The sequence below is a fragment of the Chiroxiphia lanceolata genome, chromosome 21, assembly GCF_009829145.1.
Source record: "Chiroxiphia lanceolata isolate bChiLan1 chromosome 21, bChiLan1.pri, whole genome shotgun sequence".
Classification (NCBI taxonomy): domain Eukaryota; kingdom Metazoa; phylum Chordata; class Aves; order Passeriformes; family Pipridae; genus Chiroxiphia; species Chiroxiphia lanceolata.
Genome location: NC_045657.1, coordinates 11,452,196 through 11,472,499, shown reverse-complemented (window position 1 = coordinate 11,472,499; position 20,304 = coordinate 11,452,196). Strand labels below are relative to the sequence as shown.

Sequence of the window (20,304 nt, the reverse complement as noted above, 5' to 3'; positions counted from 1 at the left end):
GTGTCTTGGTTTAAGGACAAATTTTGGGGCGGGAACTCCAATAAAATGAACTCCTTCCCTTTTATTTCCTACCAATACAGAGAGACAAAATATGAGGAGATATAAGTTAAAAAATAACAGTTTACTGACAAGGAAATAGCAGCAGCCACAAAGATACAAAGGAATAGGCTTACCCACAAAGAGGGGCGTTCACCATCCCATGTGGTCCCCCTGGAACAAAGGGGAAAAAATGGTGGAGGGTCCTCCCTGCCCCCCTCTGCTCAACCAAACAAAAAAACCAATGCAAAAAAGGGGCAAAAGCAAAAAGCCAGGAAAACTGTGTTGCTCATAAGAAGCTATACTATTAAACTGCCCACTCTACGTCACGTTCAGGTCTTGACTGTAGCAGCGGCGTTAGTCTGGAGCCTCTTTGCTCCCTGCCACATGCTGCCTCCGGCACTGGTGCTGCCCTGCCTGGCGTGGCTGGGCAGTGGCCAAGCAGCAGTGGCGGTCCCAGGCAGTGGTGGCTGTCCCTGGCAGTGGTGGCAGTCCCTGGCAGTGGTAGCAGTCCCTAGCAGCTGTGGCACTCCCTGGTAGTGGTGGTGGTCCCTGGCAGCGGTGGCAGTCCCGGGCAGTGGTGGTGGTCCTGGGCAGCGGTGGCGGTCCTGGGCAGCGGTGGCATTCCCTGGCAGCAGTGGCATTCCCTGGCAGCGGTAGCAGTCCCTGGCAGCTGTGGCAGTCCCTAGCAGTGGTGGTGGTCCCTGGAAGTGGTGGCAGTCCCTGGCAGTGGTGGCATTCCCTGGCAGCAGTGACATTCCCTGGCAGTGGTGGTGGTCTCGGACAGTGGTGTCAGTCCCGGACAGTAGTGGTGGTCCTGGCATGGGCGGGTGGCAGTCCTGGGAGGCCGTGCTGGTCCCACACCGTGTGCCTTAGGTCTGCCTCACTTTTGTTTCTCCCCGTGGCGGAGGGCGAGTGGCAGTGGCGGTCCAGGCGAGGGCAGGGGTTCCTGGCACGGGCAGCAGTTCCACGTGGACTCCCAGGCACCAGCCCACATGGTCCCGGAGAAGCACAAGAGCTCTATTTTCCACCAGGCCTTTTTCTTTTCCCCCTGCCCAGCTCCAGCAGGGGTGTGGAATTCATTCTTAAAGACACAGTCCCTCCAAAACCATGTTGGGAAAGGGAATAAAATAAAAAACCTCCTGTAACCATGACAAGAGCAACTCAAACTACTCTATGAAGATTCCCATGGCAGCGGAGGTTTCCAGAGGTCAGAGAAACAGCTGGTGTGACCAGGGGCAGAGGTGATGGAGGACTCAGGGAGGAGGGTGTAGGAGTGGGAGGTGAGGAGGGAGGGCAGCACAGCAAAAAACATTGAAAGTCACCATCAGATCTTCCTGGACTTACACTGCCTTGGGAAGGAAGGAAACAGATGTCTGCCTGGATGGTGCTGAAACCTGTCGCAGATCTCCCAGTCAGCTTGGGGTGAGGACAAAGCCCTGGGAGGGAAATCCTTCCAGGAAGAGTAATTCTTTGGAGGGGTGGAGGTGCTATAATCACAGCCTTGTCTGCAATGGTCATTCCAGACATCCTTGGATATGAGAACAACATAATTTTTCACCAGCATGAAGTGATGCGGTAGGGGTTTTGTACCTGTTCCTGAAAAATAGGTTGTTTTTAGAAGAGTTATCTGGGAAAACAACTTCAGCTCGAGTAGGCATGAGTCAATGCTCTTTGGTGTAAACGGGAAGATCAATAGGGGAAGATTGGTGGCTGCGGCTGTGAACAAACAGAAATTGGGAGAAGTAAGGTGGGCTGGTGTTGGGAGAACAAAGATTGTGTGTGAACAATTTCCCTGTGTTTCTGTAGGCCTTGCCTTGGCATGGCTGGGTGCAGACAGTAAAAACTGCTGCGTAGCCAACATGGCTTCAAGCTCTGAAGCTAGAACAAAGAAGGCTCCCTGCCGAGGTCAAGGAGAGTCTTAGAAAGCTAAACAAGTTTTTTCATCTCTTATGGACACCTGCGATGCTCCAATTAACACTGGACAACAAAGTATGTTCTCTTATGTATCCAATGCTGTGTGAAGAAGAATCACGTGTAAGGGTGTAGAAACAGTATATAATGAGTATCCTTCTTGTAATAAATCGGACATTTTGTCAATCATATTGGTCTGTGCACAATTTATCTATATCCCCTCCGCCGATAGGCTGGTTCCTGCAGCTGGGCAGGTTTGGGGAAGTTGAGCATGCAAACAGAAAAGAGAAAGGAAATATGCAAACCGCAGCTAAAAATATAATTTGGTGTTGTGCTGGTTTAAAGGTAAACCAGCAGGGGAAATGAACTCAACTCAAAAGAGGGGTTGTAAGTCAGAATAACAATTTAATAAATAATACAATAAGTACGATTATACAGACAAACAATTGGTTTTAACCCACAAAACCCAAATATATAACCCAGCACCCCGGGGTCTCGGGGTTGACAGAGAACCTGTCAGCAGCCTGGCAATTAGTGATGAAGAATTTAAACAACTTTTAGGAATATTTACTGTAATGGTGGACGGAACAAACGTAATGCAGCCCAGACCAAAGGTCACCAATCAAAATGTGTATAGTGTCACCAATGGCATGTCACAGCATGCACAGTGTCTTCAGTGTCACCAATAAGAGTGTGTGCAGTGTCTTATGCTTGAGACTTTTGACCAATTGTGTTGTGACACGATAGTGTACAAAGAATATAAAAGAAACACTTGAGAGTAATAAACAGCTTCCTGATCACCTTGCACCTGGACTATGTCTGACTCTGATATTTATGTCGCATTGGCCGTTCCGACATTATCAGCGACACCGGGGCATGAACAGAGTGGTGTTCTTTGGGGCCCCTGAGTCCAAAGGAAAGGAGAGGGGAAAACCTATTGGTGAGAGTGCTGTTGCAGTCTGGTCAAGAGTGGTGATTGCAGTCCGGTCGAGAGTGATGGTTGCAGTCTGGTTGAAAAGTGGTGATTGCAGTCCGGTCGAGAGTGGTGGTCTGCAGTCTGGTCGAGAGTGGTGGTCTGCAGTCTGGTCGAGAGTGGTGGTCTGCAGTCTGGTTGAGAGCGGTGATCTGCAGTCTTCCTCTGGATCCCACGAGTGGTTAAAAGGTCCCAAGACTCCAAGATTATGTATCCTCCAGTTCAGGCAGGAATGCTCAGTACCTCCCTCAGGGCGGGGGTTCCTTAATGGGTGTGAGGACAAGAGCAACTCCTATCTGGCAGGCCTCTTAGCACCTAGTCTATAGCCTGAGGAGTCAGGCTCTATGTGCAGGTAGTGTAAATGGTTCATTGATAACAGTTTCTGGGAAATGGCATGGAAGGCTATAGAATACACAGTTTTGGGTTACACCCATCCAGTGATGAACTAGTCTCAGCTGTCCTAGCTAGGACAGGTGTTCACAGAGCCTTTGAGTTGGTTTAATGAAGCAGAGGTGGAGAATTACATGGCTGGCTCGCTGGGAGGATGTCACACGCACAGACTGAGTACAAAACCCCTGGGTGGGGCACCCATGCCCAGCTCCCTCCCTGTGCCCTGTGACCTCTCCAGAATCTGGGGCATTCCAAAGAGCTGGTGTCCCCAGGACACCACCACAGTCTGGGCTACCAGAAAACCAGGTTGGCTTCTCTGGCCCTGGTTGCTTTACTGGGAGGTGAAGGGTGCAGAGGGATATGCTCTCCCCTGCAGAAACTCCCCAGCCCACGAGCCATGGCAGGAGGAGATGTCAGAGGCACTGTCTGAGTGGGATGCAAGTGGCATCTTCATTTCATTTTCCGATAACTGTAGGGCTTTGCAATTACATCTGCTGATCTGATAGTCATTAGGGAATGATCAGCCAGTCATTGGCAGGAGCTGTTTGCCTTTCTGCTAATTAAATTGCATTTGACTTGCAATCAAATCTAATGAGTCAAGTGAGCTTGAGGCAGGCTTAAGTGAAGCACAGGCCAGCCCACAGCCTTGCTGTGCACAGAGAGCCACATCCTGGAACTAGGCTGTGGAACAAGTGGATGAGGGGCATGCCTGTAGGGGGGCAGCACCATGTTTGCAGTAGAGGCAGGACTCCTGCCATGCTACCTGCAGGCGAGTTGTGAGGCTGCGTACTTTGACACATGTGCCAGGCACCCCAGTGCTCATCTGGCTGCTGGGTTGCGAGAGGGACAGCAAGGACACCCACGACTGCTGGTCACGGGAGAGGGGCAGGGAGCAGAGCGGCAGAGACCCCAGCATGGGGTTGACTCCTCCACCCTAAATCTCTTCTAACCTCAAGCACTCACCCACACAGCTGTTGGGGACACTGGTGACTCAGCCCTGCACAGCTTGACAAGATGCTTCCTCTCTTCACGACAGTGTGTCTGGCAGCACCAGTGGCTTGGGAAACCAGGGTGATTTCAATGTACTCCTGGGTGTATTTTGAAAGGGGAAAAGTTCTTCTGGCTCACACCCACCAGATTCCAAGGCCAGTGGCACTTGGAGAACCCCATGGTCTCACTCTGCACCATCCAATGCAAATGGACAACACCTGATGTCTGTATATCATTGGAGTGACTCCTGCTGTGGTGACCATCCCACTAGCTGGTGACAGTGGTGCTGGCAGCCATCACATGCGTCCGGGAGGCTCTAAGACATGGCTGCTCCAGGTGGGTTGGTTGGGCACTCATGGATTCAGGGGTTTTTTTGGGATGGCTAGGACCCCACAGGTCCTGAGCAGCAAGTGGGACCTGGTTCAGGGGCCGAAATCAAAGCATCATTCTCATGCCAACCACTGCTACTCTTAGAACCAGAGATGATCCCACACAGTCACATTTCATCTTTAGAAGAGGAAAAAATGAAAAGTTGAGAGGATTAACTATTACATATGGCACAGAGATCATCTGGAAAGATCAGCTTAGCTTCCCTCTGAGCATTTAAGCTGATATTGGCAAATACAAACCCTAAAGAACATTGGGAAGTCTAAATGGAAGCCAGCATGATTACAGCAATTTAAAGAAGCTGATTAGAAATAGCATAAACTTTAACTTACTGAAGCAGCCCAAGGCAACAAGGTAAGACAAACAACAAAGACATCAGAATTCGGTGCCTTGCTACTCTGCTCTGGGGAATGACATCTGCACGTTCTTCAAAGGCTTTGGCAGCAGGAATTTAACACCAGAAAATGTTTAAAGGTAGCTAGTTAAATTCAGAGTGAGTATTCAAAGAAATAAGGTGATAGAAAACCTGCATCCAGGTGATAGAAAACTCTGCATCCACCTTGTCCAAGGAGGAACTTTGGTGGATTCCCAGGATGGACGATCTCCTCTGCAAACACTTGAAAAGTTCTGTCCCACCAATGCAGAAGGGCAGGCGAGTAGTAAGATTGAGGAGATGACATTTCCAGTCAGATATGAAACTCAGACATCACTGCAGCATGCCACGTGCCGCTTAGACTCCCCTGTTATACCTCTAGTTTTCACCAGACGAGAAGCGAACACGGCAGCATCTGCAGAGGTGGTCAGAGCTAAAGGATGACACATGAGTAGGTCTCCTATGCAATGTGGAAGATACGAAGGCTGTAATTAATGCCAGACTTGGTTGATGTCTGGGCAAAGTATGTCACAGGACAGACTAATCCAAGGTTTGCACAGGAAAATCACACCTCAGAAATACACCTCTCTGGAGGAGTCAGCAAGACATGGGTGTTTGGACATTCCCTGGTCAGCTGGAAGGGTCTTTATCAAAGCTCACAGGGGACAAGCTGCCATAGGCTAGAGAGGCAGATCTCTCTGGGATAAATCACAGAATGGTTCAGCCTGGAAGGAGCCACAGGGGGTCATCCAGTCCAACCTCCTTCCTCAAGAAGAGTCCCCTGGAGCAGTCACTCAGGATTGTGTCCAGACAGGTTTTGAGTATCCCCAAAGTGACTCCACAACCTCTCTGGGCAGCCCGTACCAGTGCTTGGTCACCCACACAGTAAACGGTGGCTGAGAGAAAGGGAAGAAGGTCACCCAGGGAGGCCACTGTGCTGACTGACAGATGTCTTGTAAAACATCTCATCCATGTACAGCAGGTGCCAAAGGGGGCAGCATGAGGAGACATTAGGAGAAGATCAGGGAACAGAAAAAGGCACCATGTAAACCTCAGCTATACTCCCACCATTTCAGTGAGGTGGAGGTCCAGGTCTGGCCAGGCAGCCCTAACTGGGACATGGCTTGAACAGGGGAGGGAGAGAGAAGCATGAGAGGAGCAGCTGGAAGGACGGGGAGGCTTGTCAAAGATTTAAGATCTGGAACAGCATGAGGAGCATGAATAGAGCAGATGATCTTGCATCACAGTAACCATGAGCTGCAAGTCTCAAACTGTTCCTCAGCCATCAAAGGCTAACCTAGCACCTCCCTTGCCCCAGCACCCCTCTGCTCTCTCCACCAGTGTTTGGGAACCTGGTGCCTGGTCTGATCCCCACTGCACTAACCTGGTCCCTGCCAGCCGTTCCCCTGGTGTGCTCCCAGAGACCCTGGCTGAGGAGCTGAAGATGGAACCACTACAACAAGCCAAAGGGAGAGCAGCGGTGGGTGGTAAAGCTCCTTGCCGCAGGATGCCACCAAGGAGCCTCATCCCAGGAAGTCCTTAGAAATATTCAGTGAAAGAAAAGTCCCTTGTTATCAGATTGATGACATCTGGCCAGGTTTGCTGAGGGGATAAAGGAGCATTGGATGAGCAGTGAAGACAGGGACAGGCTTGAGGGACTATGGAGAGGTGCATGGGGACCCACCACCTGCTCTGCATGGCAGGAACTCACACCCAAAAAATATCTGAACTGTCAGCCTGTGTGCTCTGGGACATGGGAAGAAAATAGACAGACAAAAGGAGGAATAGAAAGTGCCAGTGGCAAAGAGCAATTATCTCACTGCTCTCTGGCAGGTGATACCTGCACGCGGCAGGAAGGAAACCTTTGGGTGGAACATGATGTGGAGACACTGGGACTCCCTGTCACACAGAGCCCGTGGCGAAGGGCGTTGCTGGCAGCAGGATGTTTTCATCGGCATCAATGCATGTACCAAAAACAAGCCTGGAGGCAAAGTTGCATGTGGGCTGGGCAGTCCTAGGAGTGCAGCAAATGCTGAACTCTTCCAATCCAAACTTCTGGAGAGAATTCTGCTGGAAACACTGGGCTCCTTCCCAAGAGGGAGGAGATGGCACTGGGTTGGGAAGTCCCAGTGAGGTCCCTTGTCTTGCTGCTGCTGGGATGCATCCCACTCTTGTGATCCTCAGAGTCAGGAAAGACAATTTCCCAAATGTAATTTCTTGTCTGTGGGAGTAGGAATCAAAAAAGAGTTTGGATTGGAAGAGACTTTAACGCTCATCTCATTCTACTACCTGTCCATGATGGGCAGGGACACCTTCCACTAGCCCAGGTTGCTCCAAGCCCCATCCAACTTCGCCTTGGACACTTCCAGGGATGGTGCAGATACAGCTTCTCTGGTAACTGCCACCACCAAGTACTCTAGCTCCAGTGGGGGCTTTCTCTGTGTGGTGCTCAGGGGCAGAAACCACATGCATCTCTCCGGGTTTGTGTCCAGAGGATTCAGACACACATGTTCCACAGCAACCTGTAGCACCATGGGGCTGAGAGGTCCCAAATCTGAGTCTTGTGCTGCCTTGACTCAGCGTGAGCTGGTGGACAAGCTCCTGGGGCTCCTGAGGAGCAGAGTGTTGCAGCCACAGCAGAGCCAGAGGAGGGGAGGGGAGGTGATGGATGGTGGGGGTGGGTGCAGCCTTCCAAACTCCAACCTCACTCTCTGTGGCCTTTCTCCATGCAGCCCCTCATGCCCACGGGATTCCCAGCCTCATTGCACTCATTACCTCACCTCTACCTGGCCTGGTCCTGCCCAGTGGGAGGCACCCAGGAGGGAAAATCCTGGGGGGTCTGAAACTGCCCTCACTTGGGTGAGCTCAGCCTGGGATCACTCCTGGCTGCTCACCATTCACAGCCCCGGGGAGGACAACAGTGGGGGGACCACCACACCCCGGAACCTGGATCTCCTCAGACAGCTACACCAAGATCTGGGTTAAGTTTCTCTTTATTTGGCAAAAAGCAGGGACTGTGTGCTGGAGGAGCAGGGATTGTGTTAAAGCCTTGACCATGGAGCTCGGAAGAGGGCTGGTGGAACAGCAGCCTGGAGCTTCGAAGTGTGGGTCTTGCATTGCTTGGGAGGAGCATCCACGAGCCAGCCCATGCTTCCTGGAAAACATCCAGGAGAGGCAGGCTGAGTAAGGCAAGGCCTAAGTGGGGCTCTCCATCGAGATCACTGATTTCTTCTCCAGTTCTCCCCATCTCTGTAGGGTGAGCCACGTCCAGCAATGGATTTCTAGTTAACCCCTACAGCTGTGTGTGTATTGGTGTGGTGGCAAAGCAATGCCAGGATGGGCCAACAGTAAGCACGTTTCGTGTGGTGAGACACCAACCCACTCTGGCCAGGTTTGCAGGTCCGTGAGCCCAAGGTCCCTTTGGCAGGAGCCAGGTGTCCTGGCCCTCGATGCTGGAGGAGCCGTGCAACTGGTTCTCCACCGATGCGGTGGTTTCGGCTCACATGACCTTGTTCAGCGCCGGGCACTGCTCCCTGGGGGTCCCCACTGCAGAGGAGCACCCAAGGGAATGGTCCTACCTGAGTACCAGCTCCAGCACAGGTTCAAACAGCTCAAACTCAGAGGAATTCAAAGAGTTCTTGGTGGTCCTTGCTGGGGCACCAAGAGGGACAGTTTCCAGAGGAGGACATGCAAACACCATGTTGCACTGCAGCAACTCACCTATGGTCCATCAAGTCTGCATTCGTCTGTGAAAGTAAAGAGAAAGCCTGAATCCGGTGCTGTGGTCTGACTAGCCCGATTTAAGCACCCAAAATAGACAACCCAGAATGAACTTGAGCAAGGAGAAAGCCACAGTGTGCCAAGCCAGAGCACCTCTGGCTGCCAGCACTCTCTCGTGCCAGCTCAGACCACAAAGTGGTGGCAGCGATAGACTGAGTGATCCCAGCCTGCACGTCCCTGTATCGCCCCTGGGCAGTGCTCACCCTGCCTGGGTAGTATCCAGATCATCTCGTCGGTGAAGCCCTCCATCTTGGCAAACGTCTTGAACAGGTCTGTGATTCTGGGTCTCACCCCACCGGGTTCTGCCTAAAGACAAAGACATGAGTTAGCTCCAGGCTGTGCCTGTCCCTGCATCTCCTGGCATCTGGCGAGCACAAGGATGGGATGGATGGCAGTCCCTGGAAGAAGGCTGGAGGCACTGGTAGAGGTCCTAGAGAGACACATGAGACACCCCACCCAGGGGACAAGACAAGGCAGAGGTTCGTGTCCCTGCTGTTTTCTGCCCCACCTTGCAGCAGAATTCCCACTCTTCACTCTGTTTCACCAAACGACTTACCCAAGGCCACGGACTCCCAGCACAGTGCAGGAGCCTGAGCCCCAGCCTCCCCTGCACCCCAAATCGCTATCTCTTCCCTGCCACATGAGAGGCACACGGCAGCCCCAGCCCTGCTCCTGTGCCCACCAGGGCAGAAGTGAGGAGGGTGTCTGTTCCCTGACTCCTGGCCTCTCAGGACCCTGCATGGCACCCGACACCTCTGAGTGGTTCACCCCTGTTGCAGCACCACTGTTACGCACTGTAGAGTCTCAGCATATGCAAGATCTTCCCCTCCTTCTCTCTGGTGGCAAAGATAATCACATAGGTCCTGCCATCGGTATCCACCAGCTGTGCTGTCTTATTGCCTCTGTCTGCAAAAGGACACGGAGAAAAATTAATTACCTCCTCCTGGAAACCCCCATGCTGCAAAGGGGCTATAAGAGTGTAAAGCCCACCCAGTCTGTCTTTCCTCAGTGTCTCTCCGTCCTGGTTTTCCCTCTTGCTAAGGCTCCTCTGAAAGCCTGGGGGAGCCCACAGACTGCAGCAGAGCAGAGGGACGGATAGGTGAGGGCAGGAAGGGCCAAGGATGGTCACTGCAGGCTGCTGGCCAGTGTCAGACTGACCCTTGGGGTGGGGGATGGTGGAAACAACCCCTTGCTTCATCCTCTGGGAACATTCACCTACAGCCCCTTGGCAGAATGAACCTGCTTTTCCCCAGAGTTTAAGCTGGGTGTGAATGTGTTTATCCCAGAGGGAGGATTTGGGGGGTTCTGCCATCTGCTGTGTCTCCAGCCCTGACACGGACTGGTCCTGGAGGTGCAGCTGGCACCTGGACACAGAGGGATGTCCCACCCAGGACCCAGGAGAGGCAGGCAGTCCTAAGGGCCATGTCACCAGGAACAACCAGCTGCTTCAGACAGGGATGATGGGACGTGCCTCCCCGCTGCCCCAAGAGCCAGACTCCCCCCACTCACCAGAGCTGTAGTATTCACCCGGAATGCTTGTTGGCTTGTAGATCGACTCAAATTTCATACATCTCCCTGGGCTGCAAAACAGTGAAGGATGCTCCAGCATGCAGTGAAGTGACTCCTTTTCCCTCCCCTGCTCTGGAGTAGCTACCCCGAAAGTGGGACTTGCTGTTCAGGGATGAAATGGTATGGAGGGTGGGGGCAGGAGAGGATAGATACCACCACCCTTGGAGCAATGGGCACCTGGGCTGGCAGGGGACAGTGCTGGTACCTGGGGATCATCCATGCCCTTGTTCGTGCTCTGAGCTTCTGGGATAAGGCTGGTACTGCCAGGAAGGTTCAACCATAGGGTCCCTTATTACCCCTCTGCGTCCCTCAGCAGTAGAGCATCCCACCCTCTGATGGGTCCTGGCTGGCACTGCCCTGAGTCTGCCCTGAAGAAGGGGTGCCCACAGCTGTCCTGAGCCCCTAGTGGTCCTGCCTCACCCCCGGTCAGGTCTTTGGTGGGTGCACTCAGGTGGGGACCCATCAATGAAGGTCAAGAGAGGAGGTTGGTCAGTGAAACCTGTGAAGTAAAGCATGTGGGACTTACGTGGGAATTGCAAAGGAGACCTTCAGGTCCTTCCCCAGGACCTCGATGCTGGCCATCGCCATCTCAGCTGGTCCTTCCTTTGGAGGTAGCTCTCGGAGTCGGAGGCCATAGCAGTGATGTACCATTTCCCTGCAATCTGGTAGCAAGAGCAGACTGTGAGTCTGTGGGAGCAATTGGGAGTGTCACCTCCTCAGGGATCAGGCAGGACACTCTCAGTCCATGGGACACCCACATCCCTTCCAGGCAACAAAGTCTCCTTAGGGACACTTATGCTGGAGCTGGGTGACCACCCTCACCTGGGTGTGACAGCAAAGCAATGGTGGCTGCAGTGTCCCCAGCTGTTCCCAGTACCAAAACACCTCTACAGTCATCCCTGACTGCTGGTGACCAGAGTCCACCCTCCCACCTTCTGTTCCCGGGATGCTGCAGATCACCTTGCTCGTGTCCAACTCCCCAGCCTCGAGGTCCTCAGCCTCCACATGCAGCAAGCAGAGCAGGGCCAGGCCCAGGCTCAGCCCCACAGTCCTCATGTCACCTTAGCTCCTCTGGCTTCAGCAGTGGGATGAGGAGTGGTGCTGGGGCTGCCGCATTTATATCTCAGTGCTTCTTCCCCCCCCCCCCCCCCCCCCCCCCTTCCCGCTCACACACACCCCGCTGCCGCATGCGGAGCCGCGGCAGCACTGTTGGGATTGGCTTGGGCAAGGAAGGGGGGGGGGGTGGGGGTCGGAAGGACAGGAGTCAGCCAGGAGTGAACAAACCCCCGGGGCAGGGGGGAAGTGCCTGCCAGCCCCAAAACAGGGTTACAGGAACTGTTGCACCACTGCTGAAATTTGGGATTTTCCCCATTTCTTTAGTGGATTGTGAAAGAACAAAGCGAGCTGTTGTTTTCCAACTGGTTACCGGAAGGCTGCTGGGAGGAGCAGGAGGTTCTTCCCGGCACAGGCTCCAGGGGCAGCACCGTACCCCACCAAGGGGCACGGGGGACCCGTCCTTCTGGCCGGGCTGGAACCTGCCCCGAGGCAGCCGCTGGGATCCTGCCAAACCCAACCATCCACATGCTGCTGGCACAACCTGACCCGTGGTGCCTGCACGGGCTTCCCCACCTGCTCTGCGGTGCTCAGGGCCTGCAAGGCAGGGTGCACCCGGAGCAGGGCAGGCAGAAGAACGGGTTCATGTCACTGTGAGACTGTGTCCCTCCTTCTCACAGTGTGATGTCCCCTGTGCCCCCGCTCTGTCAGGCTCCTGGGGTCACAGCCCCACACCTGCCTGGGCATTGAAGGACCCCCACCCTGAGGCAGGGAGGGAGTGGGAGGGACCAGGGCCTGCCTCCACTCTGCAGGAGGCGGAGTTGGATGAAAAGCGCCCGTGGGGCTCGTGGCAGCATGGTCCTACTTCGGTCAGTGGGCAGATGGGGGACCAAGGGGGGTGGCAGACAGGCATGGGTGTTCCAGGCCTGCCATGGGCAGCCATGGTGCAGCTTCATTCCCAGCTAGGTGGCCTGGGAGGGGACTGAGCAGGGAATGTGGTGTCCTGCGTGTGTCCCTGCAGGCAGTGCTGGACAGCCTGACTGCTTAACACTGTCTGCCCGGAGCTGCTGCACCCCCAGCCAAGCTGTGCCAGCCCCTGGTCACCCCATCTCCATTCTCCCCTACCCTAGCAGCTGCACCTTCCCCATCCCCTCTGCTCCCCATCCTCCCCATGTCGAGCACACCAAACAGCAACAGCACAGGAGCCCCCCAACACCCCTGGGGGGCTGACAGGAAGGGTCAGCTCCAGGACCACTGCACTCAGGGTGCCTAGGGACCCTGGCAGCAACCCTGCTCCACCAACAAAGCACTGAGCTCTGGGACAGCTTCTGCATCTATTTATTTAGGAGATCAAGGGATGATCCTGGTGTGGGGCAGGGGGTCCGGCAGAGTTCAGCCGGGAAAGATGGGAAGGGGGCACCACAGAGTGGGGATTAGAGCCCAGTGTCCACCAAGTCTGGAGGACACAACGGCCCTTTAGCTGCAGAGACAGGATAGACAGATGAGTGGTTAGAGCAGGGCAAAGCCGAGGCAGGTGGGGGGCCCCCAGTGGGCCGCGAGTGCCTGCTCAGCCCTAGCCGTGCTGGGAGTGAGTCACGGCTTCCCCTGGACACACTCACCTGATGGCCTTGGTGCACTGGTCTGTTGGAAAGCAAAGAGAGGAGTGAGTGTGCTGCTGAGTGAGGGCAGCCCCCCCACAGTGTCCCCATACAGAGGGGCCACATGTACCACCCGTGCCTTCAGGGCACTCACCCGACTTGGGCAGGATGGCCAGCATGTCCTTGGTCAGGCCCATGGTGGGGGATGAGCTCCGTGAACTTCTGCAGAAGCTGAGGACTTACATCCTTCCCCTTGCTGCAGCCAGACATGCAAAGTGGGGGCTGGTGAGTGCAGGGGGGTCCTGGCAGCCAGCCCCACCCAGGAGTCTAGCTACCACAGGGCAGTGATTGGGCCCCAGACAAGGGCTAAGGTGAAGCCATGAAGATGCAGAGTGGACATCAGGCAACCCACAGTGCCCTGGGCTGGCAGCAAAGGGGCACAAGCCCCTTGGGATGAGTGACCCATCTGCCTGGGGTGCTATGGGGTGGCTGGCAGGGTTGGGGGTCCACAGCTGGGCTGGCACACTGCAAGGAGGTCTGGTTCAACCCACAACCAACCAGAGATATCTTTGGTGAAAGGTTTCATTCACCCCAAAATTAATTCCCTGAGTACTGGACATTGGTACTGGAGGTGGTCCGGGGTGGTGGTGGAGGGCCCAGCCCCCACATCCCCATTGGTGCCCCCATCCCTTCTCGGAGCTGTGGGTGCCTGTCCCCACTCCAACACCCACTGAGGAGCTGCAGCGCGGTGCTGGGCTCTGTCTCGCTGTGATGGGCCTCGTGCAGGATGGCATAGTGGCCGTAGTCTGTCTCCATCACGAGCAGGTCCCTCTTCTCTTGTGCTGCTAAAGGACACCAGAGGTGCCCAGTCGGGCGATGTGGTACAATCTGAGCCCTCCTGGGCCCCACTGCTTGAGCCCCAAAATTGCCTGAGGGGAGTATGAGGAGGGACCCCCTGAGCGATGTGATGGAGCTGGGCGCCCGCCCTGACCAGACCCCTCGCTGAGCAGAGAAGGCAGAGCAGCCAAGCCCACCTCCTGCTGCTCCCCAGGCATGGGGGGCTGGGGATGCCCACCCTCTGTTTCAGGGTACCCATGGCTCCGACCCACCTGACCACACGTACCCATGTAGTGCCCTGCCTGCCCGCTCTGCTGGAAGAGCAGCTCAAACTTTTGGCATTTGTCCAGCCTGGAAAAGGAACGCGGAAATGACAAACGTGGCTGGATGTCACGAGGGAGGGCAGTGGGGTGGCCCAGCCTGCCTGGGGCATGTGCTGGGGTTCAGGCAGGACTGGGCACCCTGGGGCGGTGGGTCTGGGGGAGCTGCCATGGTGGGGAGGGGAGTCCCTGGCCCACGGGAGACGCAGCGAGCAGGACAGACACTCACAGGGGCCAGACCAACTTCATGGCCAGATCCCCCTCTGGTGTGAAGCTGACGGTGGTGATGGACGACTTCATCCCGTCCCTCATCTTCAGGAAGATGGAGCAGTTGGAAGCCGTGGCTGTGACATACCACATCCCTGCAAACTGCAGCACGACATCACCAGTGGGGTTTGGGAAAGCTGTGGGGACCTGCGACCTTCCAGGGGGACCTGTCCCCCACCATGGGGAACCTGGCAGCCTGTTGTAGGAATCTGCCAACCTGCAGTGGGGGACCTGCTACCCTCTGTGGCGACCAGCCAAACAAACATGGCAGCCTGCTACCTTCATGCAGAACACTCTGCCCTACCCCATGCCAGGAGGGCAGGAGAGGCATCTGGTCCATGTTCCCTGGGGAAGTGCTACATGCTTGGGGACATCACAGCCTCAGGTGCTGCTGTCCCTTCAGTGGGGTCACTGCTGGCGCTGGACACAGCAGCCATAACTAACCCATTTTTTCACAGGCTCTCCTGGAAACTACGCTGGTGTCAGCTCAGGGATGAGACCAGGGGGTCCCCGGGGGTGCGGCAAAGGCCCCTGCCCCACCCAGCCCCTCCAGCCCAGGCAGAACGTGGCTGGCAGCACCCTGTGCTGTTACCTTCTCGGTGTCGAAGTCTGGCTGCACGGGGACCTCGGCCCCTGCCCGCAGCAGGCAGAGCAGGGCCAGCGCCAGGCTGGGCAGTGCCACCGTCATCCTTGCTCTGGGGGTGGATGTGGGCAGGAGAGGCTGCACCCACCTTTATAGCCCCCACTGCTGGCAGCACCCCTGCCCTCCCTACCTTTATGCAACAGGTTTACACAAGAGCAGGGATAACCTGTACCCGGGTTAGGTGACAGTGCTGGCCCTGTCCTGCCCAGTTGCCCAGTCCCGAATGAATGCAGCCTTGTGTGAGACCCTGCCCAGAGCACGCCGGGACTGGGTGCTGCCCCATGCCTGCTGCTCTGTCTGGGGAGGGGGGAGCTGAGTTGCCCCCAGGGCCCCCCTCGCAGCTGTTCCTGCTGGTCCCAGGATCTGGCAGTGATGGGACGGATCCCACCTCAGGATCCTCAGTGCCAGAAGATGGTTGTGCTGGTGTTTTAGCCCAGGCTGAGCCACAGCCTGGTGCCCCCAGAAGGGGTTGGTGACTTCCCAGGCTGGTGGCAGCAGACTCAGACCCCGCTGCTGGAGAGGGTCCAGGCTCATGGATGGAGCCCGGGGGGGTGGTGAGAGCTAAGCCACATCCAGCCCTCAGGGATGTCCTTTTGCTTCATGTCCATCCTTCCCCAAATTTTTGGAGACCTCCCTATGATTGCCTGTCATCCCATTCCCACGTTGCCAGCCTGCTCTCCAGCAGGGAACCAAGGCAGGAAAGGTGAGGGAGCCCAGGATGCCCAAGGGGGCAGAGGGGCGCAGATCTCCCCAGTAGGTCCCGGCCTCAGGGACCCCTTTGCTTGGGACGGGGCATATTTGGTGGTCAGGCAGCACCGTAGTGTGGGGCTGCTAGTGCACAGAGGGCCCCAGCCCAGTGGTCCCATGGCCAAAAGCTGGGGTCAGCCCTGACACCAAGCCCCAGCCCCACCAGCCACACTTCCCCCTCCCCATCGCCCCACTGGGGCTTCCTCACAACAACCTAGCAGACGAGGGTTGGTTTTATGTGGGCTTTAATGGGGATGGGGGTACAGGTGTGGGGTGTGAAGCCAGGGAGTGAAGGCTGCTTGCAGTGCTGTGGGGTGCACTGGGGTTGGGACGGGACAGGGTGGTCACCAGCTTGCGGCGCTGTCAGGGCTCTGGCCGGCAGCAGCTGGTGGGATCACCTGGAAGAGATGGGGGGTGAGCACAGCTGAGCTGTGGGAGACAGGGTGACACATGCAGGGACATTGGCCCGGCCAGCCCCACACTGAGTGGGTGAGCACACACCACCCAGGGCCTGAGGCACCCCACAGGGTCAGGATGGGGAATCCCTCATAGGGGTAAGGAGAGGAACAGCCTGGGGAAGGGCTGGCGAGGGCTCTGTGGGATGCAGTGGCTCTGAACACCCCTGACCCTCCCGCAGGGCTGGTCTGACCCCGAGTGAAGGCAGGACTTACCTAGGCAGCATCTGTCATGCATTTGTCTGTGAGGGGAAGAAAAGGAGAGATCATCCTCAGCCCCCCCTGAGGGACCATGTATGGGGGCACCCCATGGCTGGCCCCACACTGAGGCAGGAACAAGCCAGGAGGTTCTCCTCCCTCTCAGCCCCCTTGGGGTATCTCACCCCCTGCTCCCCACAGCCTCCAGCCTCACCTGTCTGGGGCAGGATGAGGATCTCATCGTCTGTCAGGCCCTGCTCCCTGGAGAACTGGGTGAACCTCTCCAGGCGCTCAGGACTCAGCTCCTTGGTCCGGCCTGCAGCCAAGAGCAGGGTGAGGGGCAGCCCCACCGTACCTGCCAGCATGGGGCACGGGAAGCCCAGCAAGGGGGTCCCGACCCAGCCATTATCCCAGAGGTCACCCCAGCTTGGGAGACGGTGCTGCCCTTCTCCCGTGGGAGAGAGAGACATTCCAGGAAGTCCTGGGGGGCGTACAGCATGGGGGCGAAGAGCAGACGTACTGTAGAGCAGCACCATGGTGGAGGGGCCGGTGCTCTTGGAGATCTGGGTGGCCACCAAGGCGTACTCCTCGTAGTTGGTCTCCACCACACGGATGTCGTGCTTGCTGCCCCAGCCTGTGGGGGACAGGGGAGCATGGCTCAGCCACCAGGCTCCAAATCTGCCCCAAGGCAGGAGTAGGGACAGTGACAGCAGGGCTGCCCCATGGTCAGGGGGCACTCACGGGTGCTGGTGTAGCTGAACCGCCCCGGCTGCTCCGTCTTGGTGTAAAGGCTGTTCCTCGTCACGCACTGGTCACCCCTTTGATCGCACACAGCATGAGCACAGCACAAGGATGTCAGAGTGCTGGGGCGATGCACCAGTGCCTCCCCCCCCTCGCACCCCCTCCCCACTCACCCACTCCCCATGCCCATACTTGGGGTAGGTGGAAGTGACTTCCAGGTTTCCATCTGCAGGTGGTGGAGATGATAGTGGTGCACATCTTCATTAGGTGCCTCTTCTCCTTGAACCAGTTAGAGTCGGAGGCCGGCCGATGCTGTACCATCTCCCTGTGAGCTGCACACAACCTCCACTCCAGCCCCAGCTGGGTGCAGACCCTGTCTTGCCCCTCAGCCCCCCACCAGCCCCAGCCCAGGCCACATCTCTCTCCCTGGCAGCCCATTCCCCACAGCAGGATGGTGTCCTGGGGTCCTCATCCCCAGGGAGCTGCTACCACTCTTGGTAACCACAAAACCCAGAGGCCAGGAAATCCCTGTTTTCACGACGTGCCCTTCACTGCCCAGCACTTGGGTGTTTCCTTCCTCTTTGCTCCAAGACTGGGGAAGGTGACAGGACTGTCTGGCTCTGAGATGCCATTTCGGTCCATCTGGGGGCTCAAGGAGGGGTCAGGACCCTGAGTCCAGCATGGCTCATCCTAGCCCAGTCCCTGGGGCCAGCAGCATGGTGCCCTCCAAAGGGAACTGCCAGCCTTGGAGAGGGGCGTGCTGGGATCACCCTTGCAGGGACATCCCAGATGCCCATCCTTGCAGGAAGTGCCTCCATCCCCATCACCCCCCTCGGGTGGCCGTGGCCCCCCAGGACCCTTCCAGAGGCAGAGCGGTGCGTGGGACACCTCAGCAGAGCAGCCCTTGTTTTTTGGGGGCCCTTGGCTGGGGTCTCTGTCAGGGATTAGTTTCCATGGCCCATCTCCATGCTGACTCGCAGAATGAGATTGCTTTTCCTCAGTCTTCTCTGTAAGACTCTTGAATAATCACACCCATTCTACAGCACAGCAGCAGTTCAGACCCACATCTCACCCATAGTTCTGCCCCACGGGCTGGAGCTGAGATTCTGGATCCCCTCCAGAGCCACCCAAAACCAGGTATTGGGAGGTCCTCAGGATGGGGGCTGTGTGGGCCACCAGTGCCCTGCCCTCCCAGTGTCCAGCCTGGCCCCACATCCATCTGCACCACCCTCTCCACACATTTTCAGGGCAAGAATCCCCCAAACACCCCAAACCTCCACGCGGGTGATGCCTGCTGGGATGGGTCACCTTGTCCTGCTGGAAGTCGGCTTGGATGGGAATGCGTCCTGGGCATGCAGTGCCCCAAGCAGGGCCAGCCCAGGACGCTGAGCAGCATGGCCTGCATGGTCGAGCCGAGCCGAGCTGAGCCAAGCAAGAGCTGGAGGCAGAGCGCTGCGGTGCTGGAGAGTCCGTCGAGCCCCTATTTATGGACAGGCGGTGCAGGGGCCCCCGCGAGGGGCCACCCTGCCTCCCCCCCGTGCCGTTATGCAAGCTGGAGCAGGGCTGAGCGCCGAAGCCAAAGGGCAGGCAGGGGATCCTGAGAATGCAGCCCTCCTGTTGATATGACGTGTTTGCTCCGGGGAGCCAAACTCCTCCGCAATGAAAACAGCCCGCGGCCGGAGCGGCGGCCATCCCTGGCCTCAGCGGCGCAGGGTCGGGGCAGGCAGCAGGGGCTGCCCACGGGCAGGGGCCAGGGCTGCCCAGTCTGCACAGGGTAGCCTCACCTGGACTCAGAAAGGGGCTCCAGTGAAGTGGAGGGAATGTCCAGTGCCTGCCAGGTCCCAACCCGACCCATGGGACTTGGGGACACCTGCGTGTACTCCTGTAGGACCCCCTGCTTTGCCCCGACTCAAGTCCCTGCATCACCCAAGGAAGCATCTCGGCTGGCCTCAGGACCCTTGGGGTGTATCCCACCAAGGTGCAGCTCCGGTTCATCCCACTGGCAAGCTGGGGAGCCCAGATGCTCAGCTCCACGGGGACCAGAATGCAGCCAGATGGACCCCAGAGTTTCACACCCCACCCGCCTCACCACTCTGCACCCTTTGCCAAGAGGGGCTGGAGATGCCCTCCCCCTTGGTTTGGGGTCACCAGCAGGCGCTGAGATGTCCCCCCTTAATCTGGGGGCCCCCCCTGCAGAGTGAGGGCAGGGGATGTATGCTGGGTGCCAGCAGCAGCACCCGTGGGTATGGCAGGGTTTGGGCAGGACTGGCTATGCCAGGCAGAACCCCAGCCCTGCATGGCCCTGCCAAGGTGCTTTACGTAAGGAGAATGTTTTCACAACAGCTGTTTTTTCCCCTGGCAGGCCCCCCTGTACATTCCCTTCCCCACGCCCCGCTGTGAGGCCGCCCTGCCCTGTGCACCCCCGCGCCTGCCCGGCCCCGTGGATTTATGAAAACAAAACAAAAGCTGAGTCAGGCAGGACCGAGCATCACAAGAGCCCGGCTGGGGCCCTGCATGCTGGGCTAGGACTCAGCCTCCCCAGGGGGCTCTCTCCATCGGGCACAGAGGTAGGGAGCACCCAGGGGTGTCAACTGTCAACCAGCACTGCAGCAGGAACACAAAGTCCCCCCTGCTGCCTGGGTACCCCCAGCTCCCTGCCCAGGTGGCAGCAAGGGGTGCCTGATGGATACTTGGGTGGTACCCACTCTCCCAGCTCTCCTGGGTGGGGCAAAGCTGGGAACCAGCCCAAGGACCTGAGTGGCAATGCTGGGTGCAAGCTCTGGAGCATGGGGGCAGGTGGGGCCATGTGGGGACAAAGGGGGCACCGACAGCAGCACGGCACAGGATAAGCAGAGCTGGGGGCAGGATGGAGTATCCAGGCTGTGGGTCCCCACAGCGGCTGGACACAGATCTTGGACACAACCTGGGTGTTAGCCCCACCTCAGATGGGCTGAGGTGGGACAGTGGGCACAGGGCATGTGAGCTCCTTGGGGACCAGCCCAGCTCCCCAGGGCTCTCCCCTTGCCTCCAATT

General features: G+C 57.1%; 3 protein-coding genes and 1 long non-coding RNA gene across 4 annotated transcripts; all 4 read right to left on the bottom strand.

The window, feature by feature from the left end:
* Nucleotides 1–8,038: 8,038 nt before the first annotated feature.
* On the bottom strand, nt 8,039–11,545 carry LOC116797100 (extracellular fatty acid-binding protein-like). The gene is given in 8 exon segments (XM_032708335.1): nt 8,039–8,217; nt 8,784–8,809; nt 9,047–9,149; nt 9,639–9,749; nt 10,353–10,423; nt 10,939–11,002; nt 11,005–11,074; nt 11,373–11,545. Coding segments are annotated over 7 exon segments (531 nt in total). The 5' UTR covers nt 11,469–11,545; the 3' UTR covers nt 8,039–8,217; nt 8,784–8,793.
* A 1,241-nt stretch (nt 11,546–12,786) lies between these two features.
* LOC116797207 lies at nt 12,787–13,307 on the bottom strand. The gene is made up of 3 exons (XR_004360590.1): nt 13,218–13,307; nt 13,085–13,106; nt 12,787–12,945 (listed from the first exon to the last, which is right to left on the bottom strand). It is a non-coding gene; the product is annotated as an uncharacterized LOC116797207 (long non-coding RNA).
* A 34-nt stretch (nt 13,308–13,341) lies between these two features.
* Nucleotides 13,342–15,023, bottom strand: LOC116797206 (extracellular fatty acid-binding protein-like). The gene is made up of 3 exons (XM_032708557.1): nt 14,450–15,023; nt 14,187–14,251; nt 13,342–13,908 (listed from the first exon to the last, which is right to left on the bottom strand). Exons 1-3 carry the CDS (start codon nt 14,578–14,580, stop codon nt 13,661–13,663), a joined length of 444 nt encoding a protein of 147 aa, XP_032564448.1. The 5' UTR covers nt 14,581–15,023; the 3' UTR covers nt 13,342–13,660.
* Nucleotides 15,024–16,105: 1,082 nt separating this feature from the next.
* Nucleotides 16,106–18,691, bottom strand: PTGDS (prostaglandin D2 synthase). The gene is given in 11 exon segments (XM_032708556.1): nt 16,106–16,275; nt 16,549–16,574; nt 16,745–16,846; nt 17,051–17,164; nt 17,272–17,348; nt 17,464–17,501; nt 17,503–17,576; nt 17,579–17,603; nt 18,580–18,614; nt 18,617–18,652; nt 18,655–18,691. Coding segments are annotated over 10 exon segments (549 nt in total). The 5' UTR covers nt 18,677–18,691; the 3' UTR covers nt 16,106–16,275.
* Between the last annotated feature and the right edge of the window lie 1,613 nt (nt 18,692–20,304).

Excerpts from the sequence above, each read along its gene's own strand:
- LOC116797206 (XM_032708557.1), bottom strand. The coding sequence starts at position 14,580 with ATGTGGTATGTCACAGCCACGGCTTCCAACTGCTCCATCTTCCTGAAG. Across the intron at positions 14,252-14,449 it reads ATGAAGTTGGTCTGGCCCCT|GCTGGACAAATGCCAAAAGT; the intron begins GTGAGTGTCTGT and ends TTCCTTTTCCAG. Across the intron at positions 13,909-14,186 it reads GCAGGCAGGGCACTACATGG|CAGCACAAGAGAAGAGGGAC; the intron begins GTACGTGTGGTC and ends GGTGTCCTTTAG.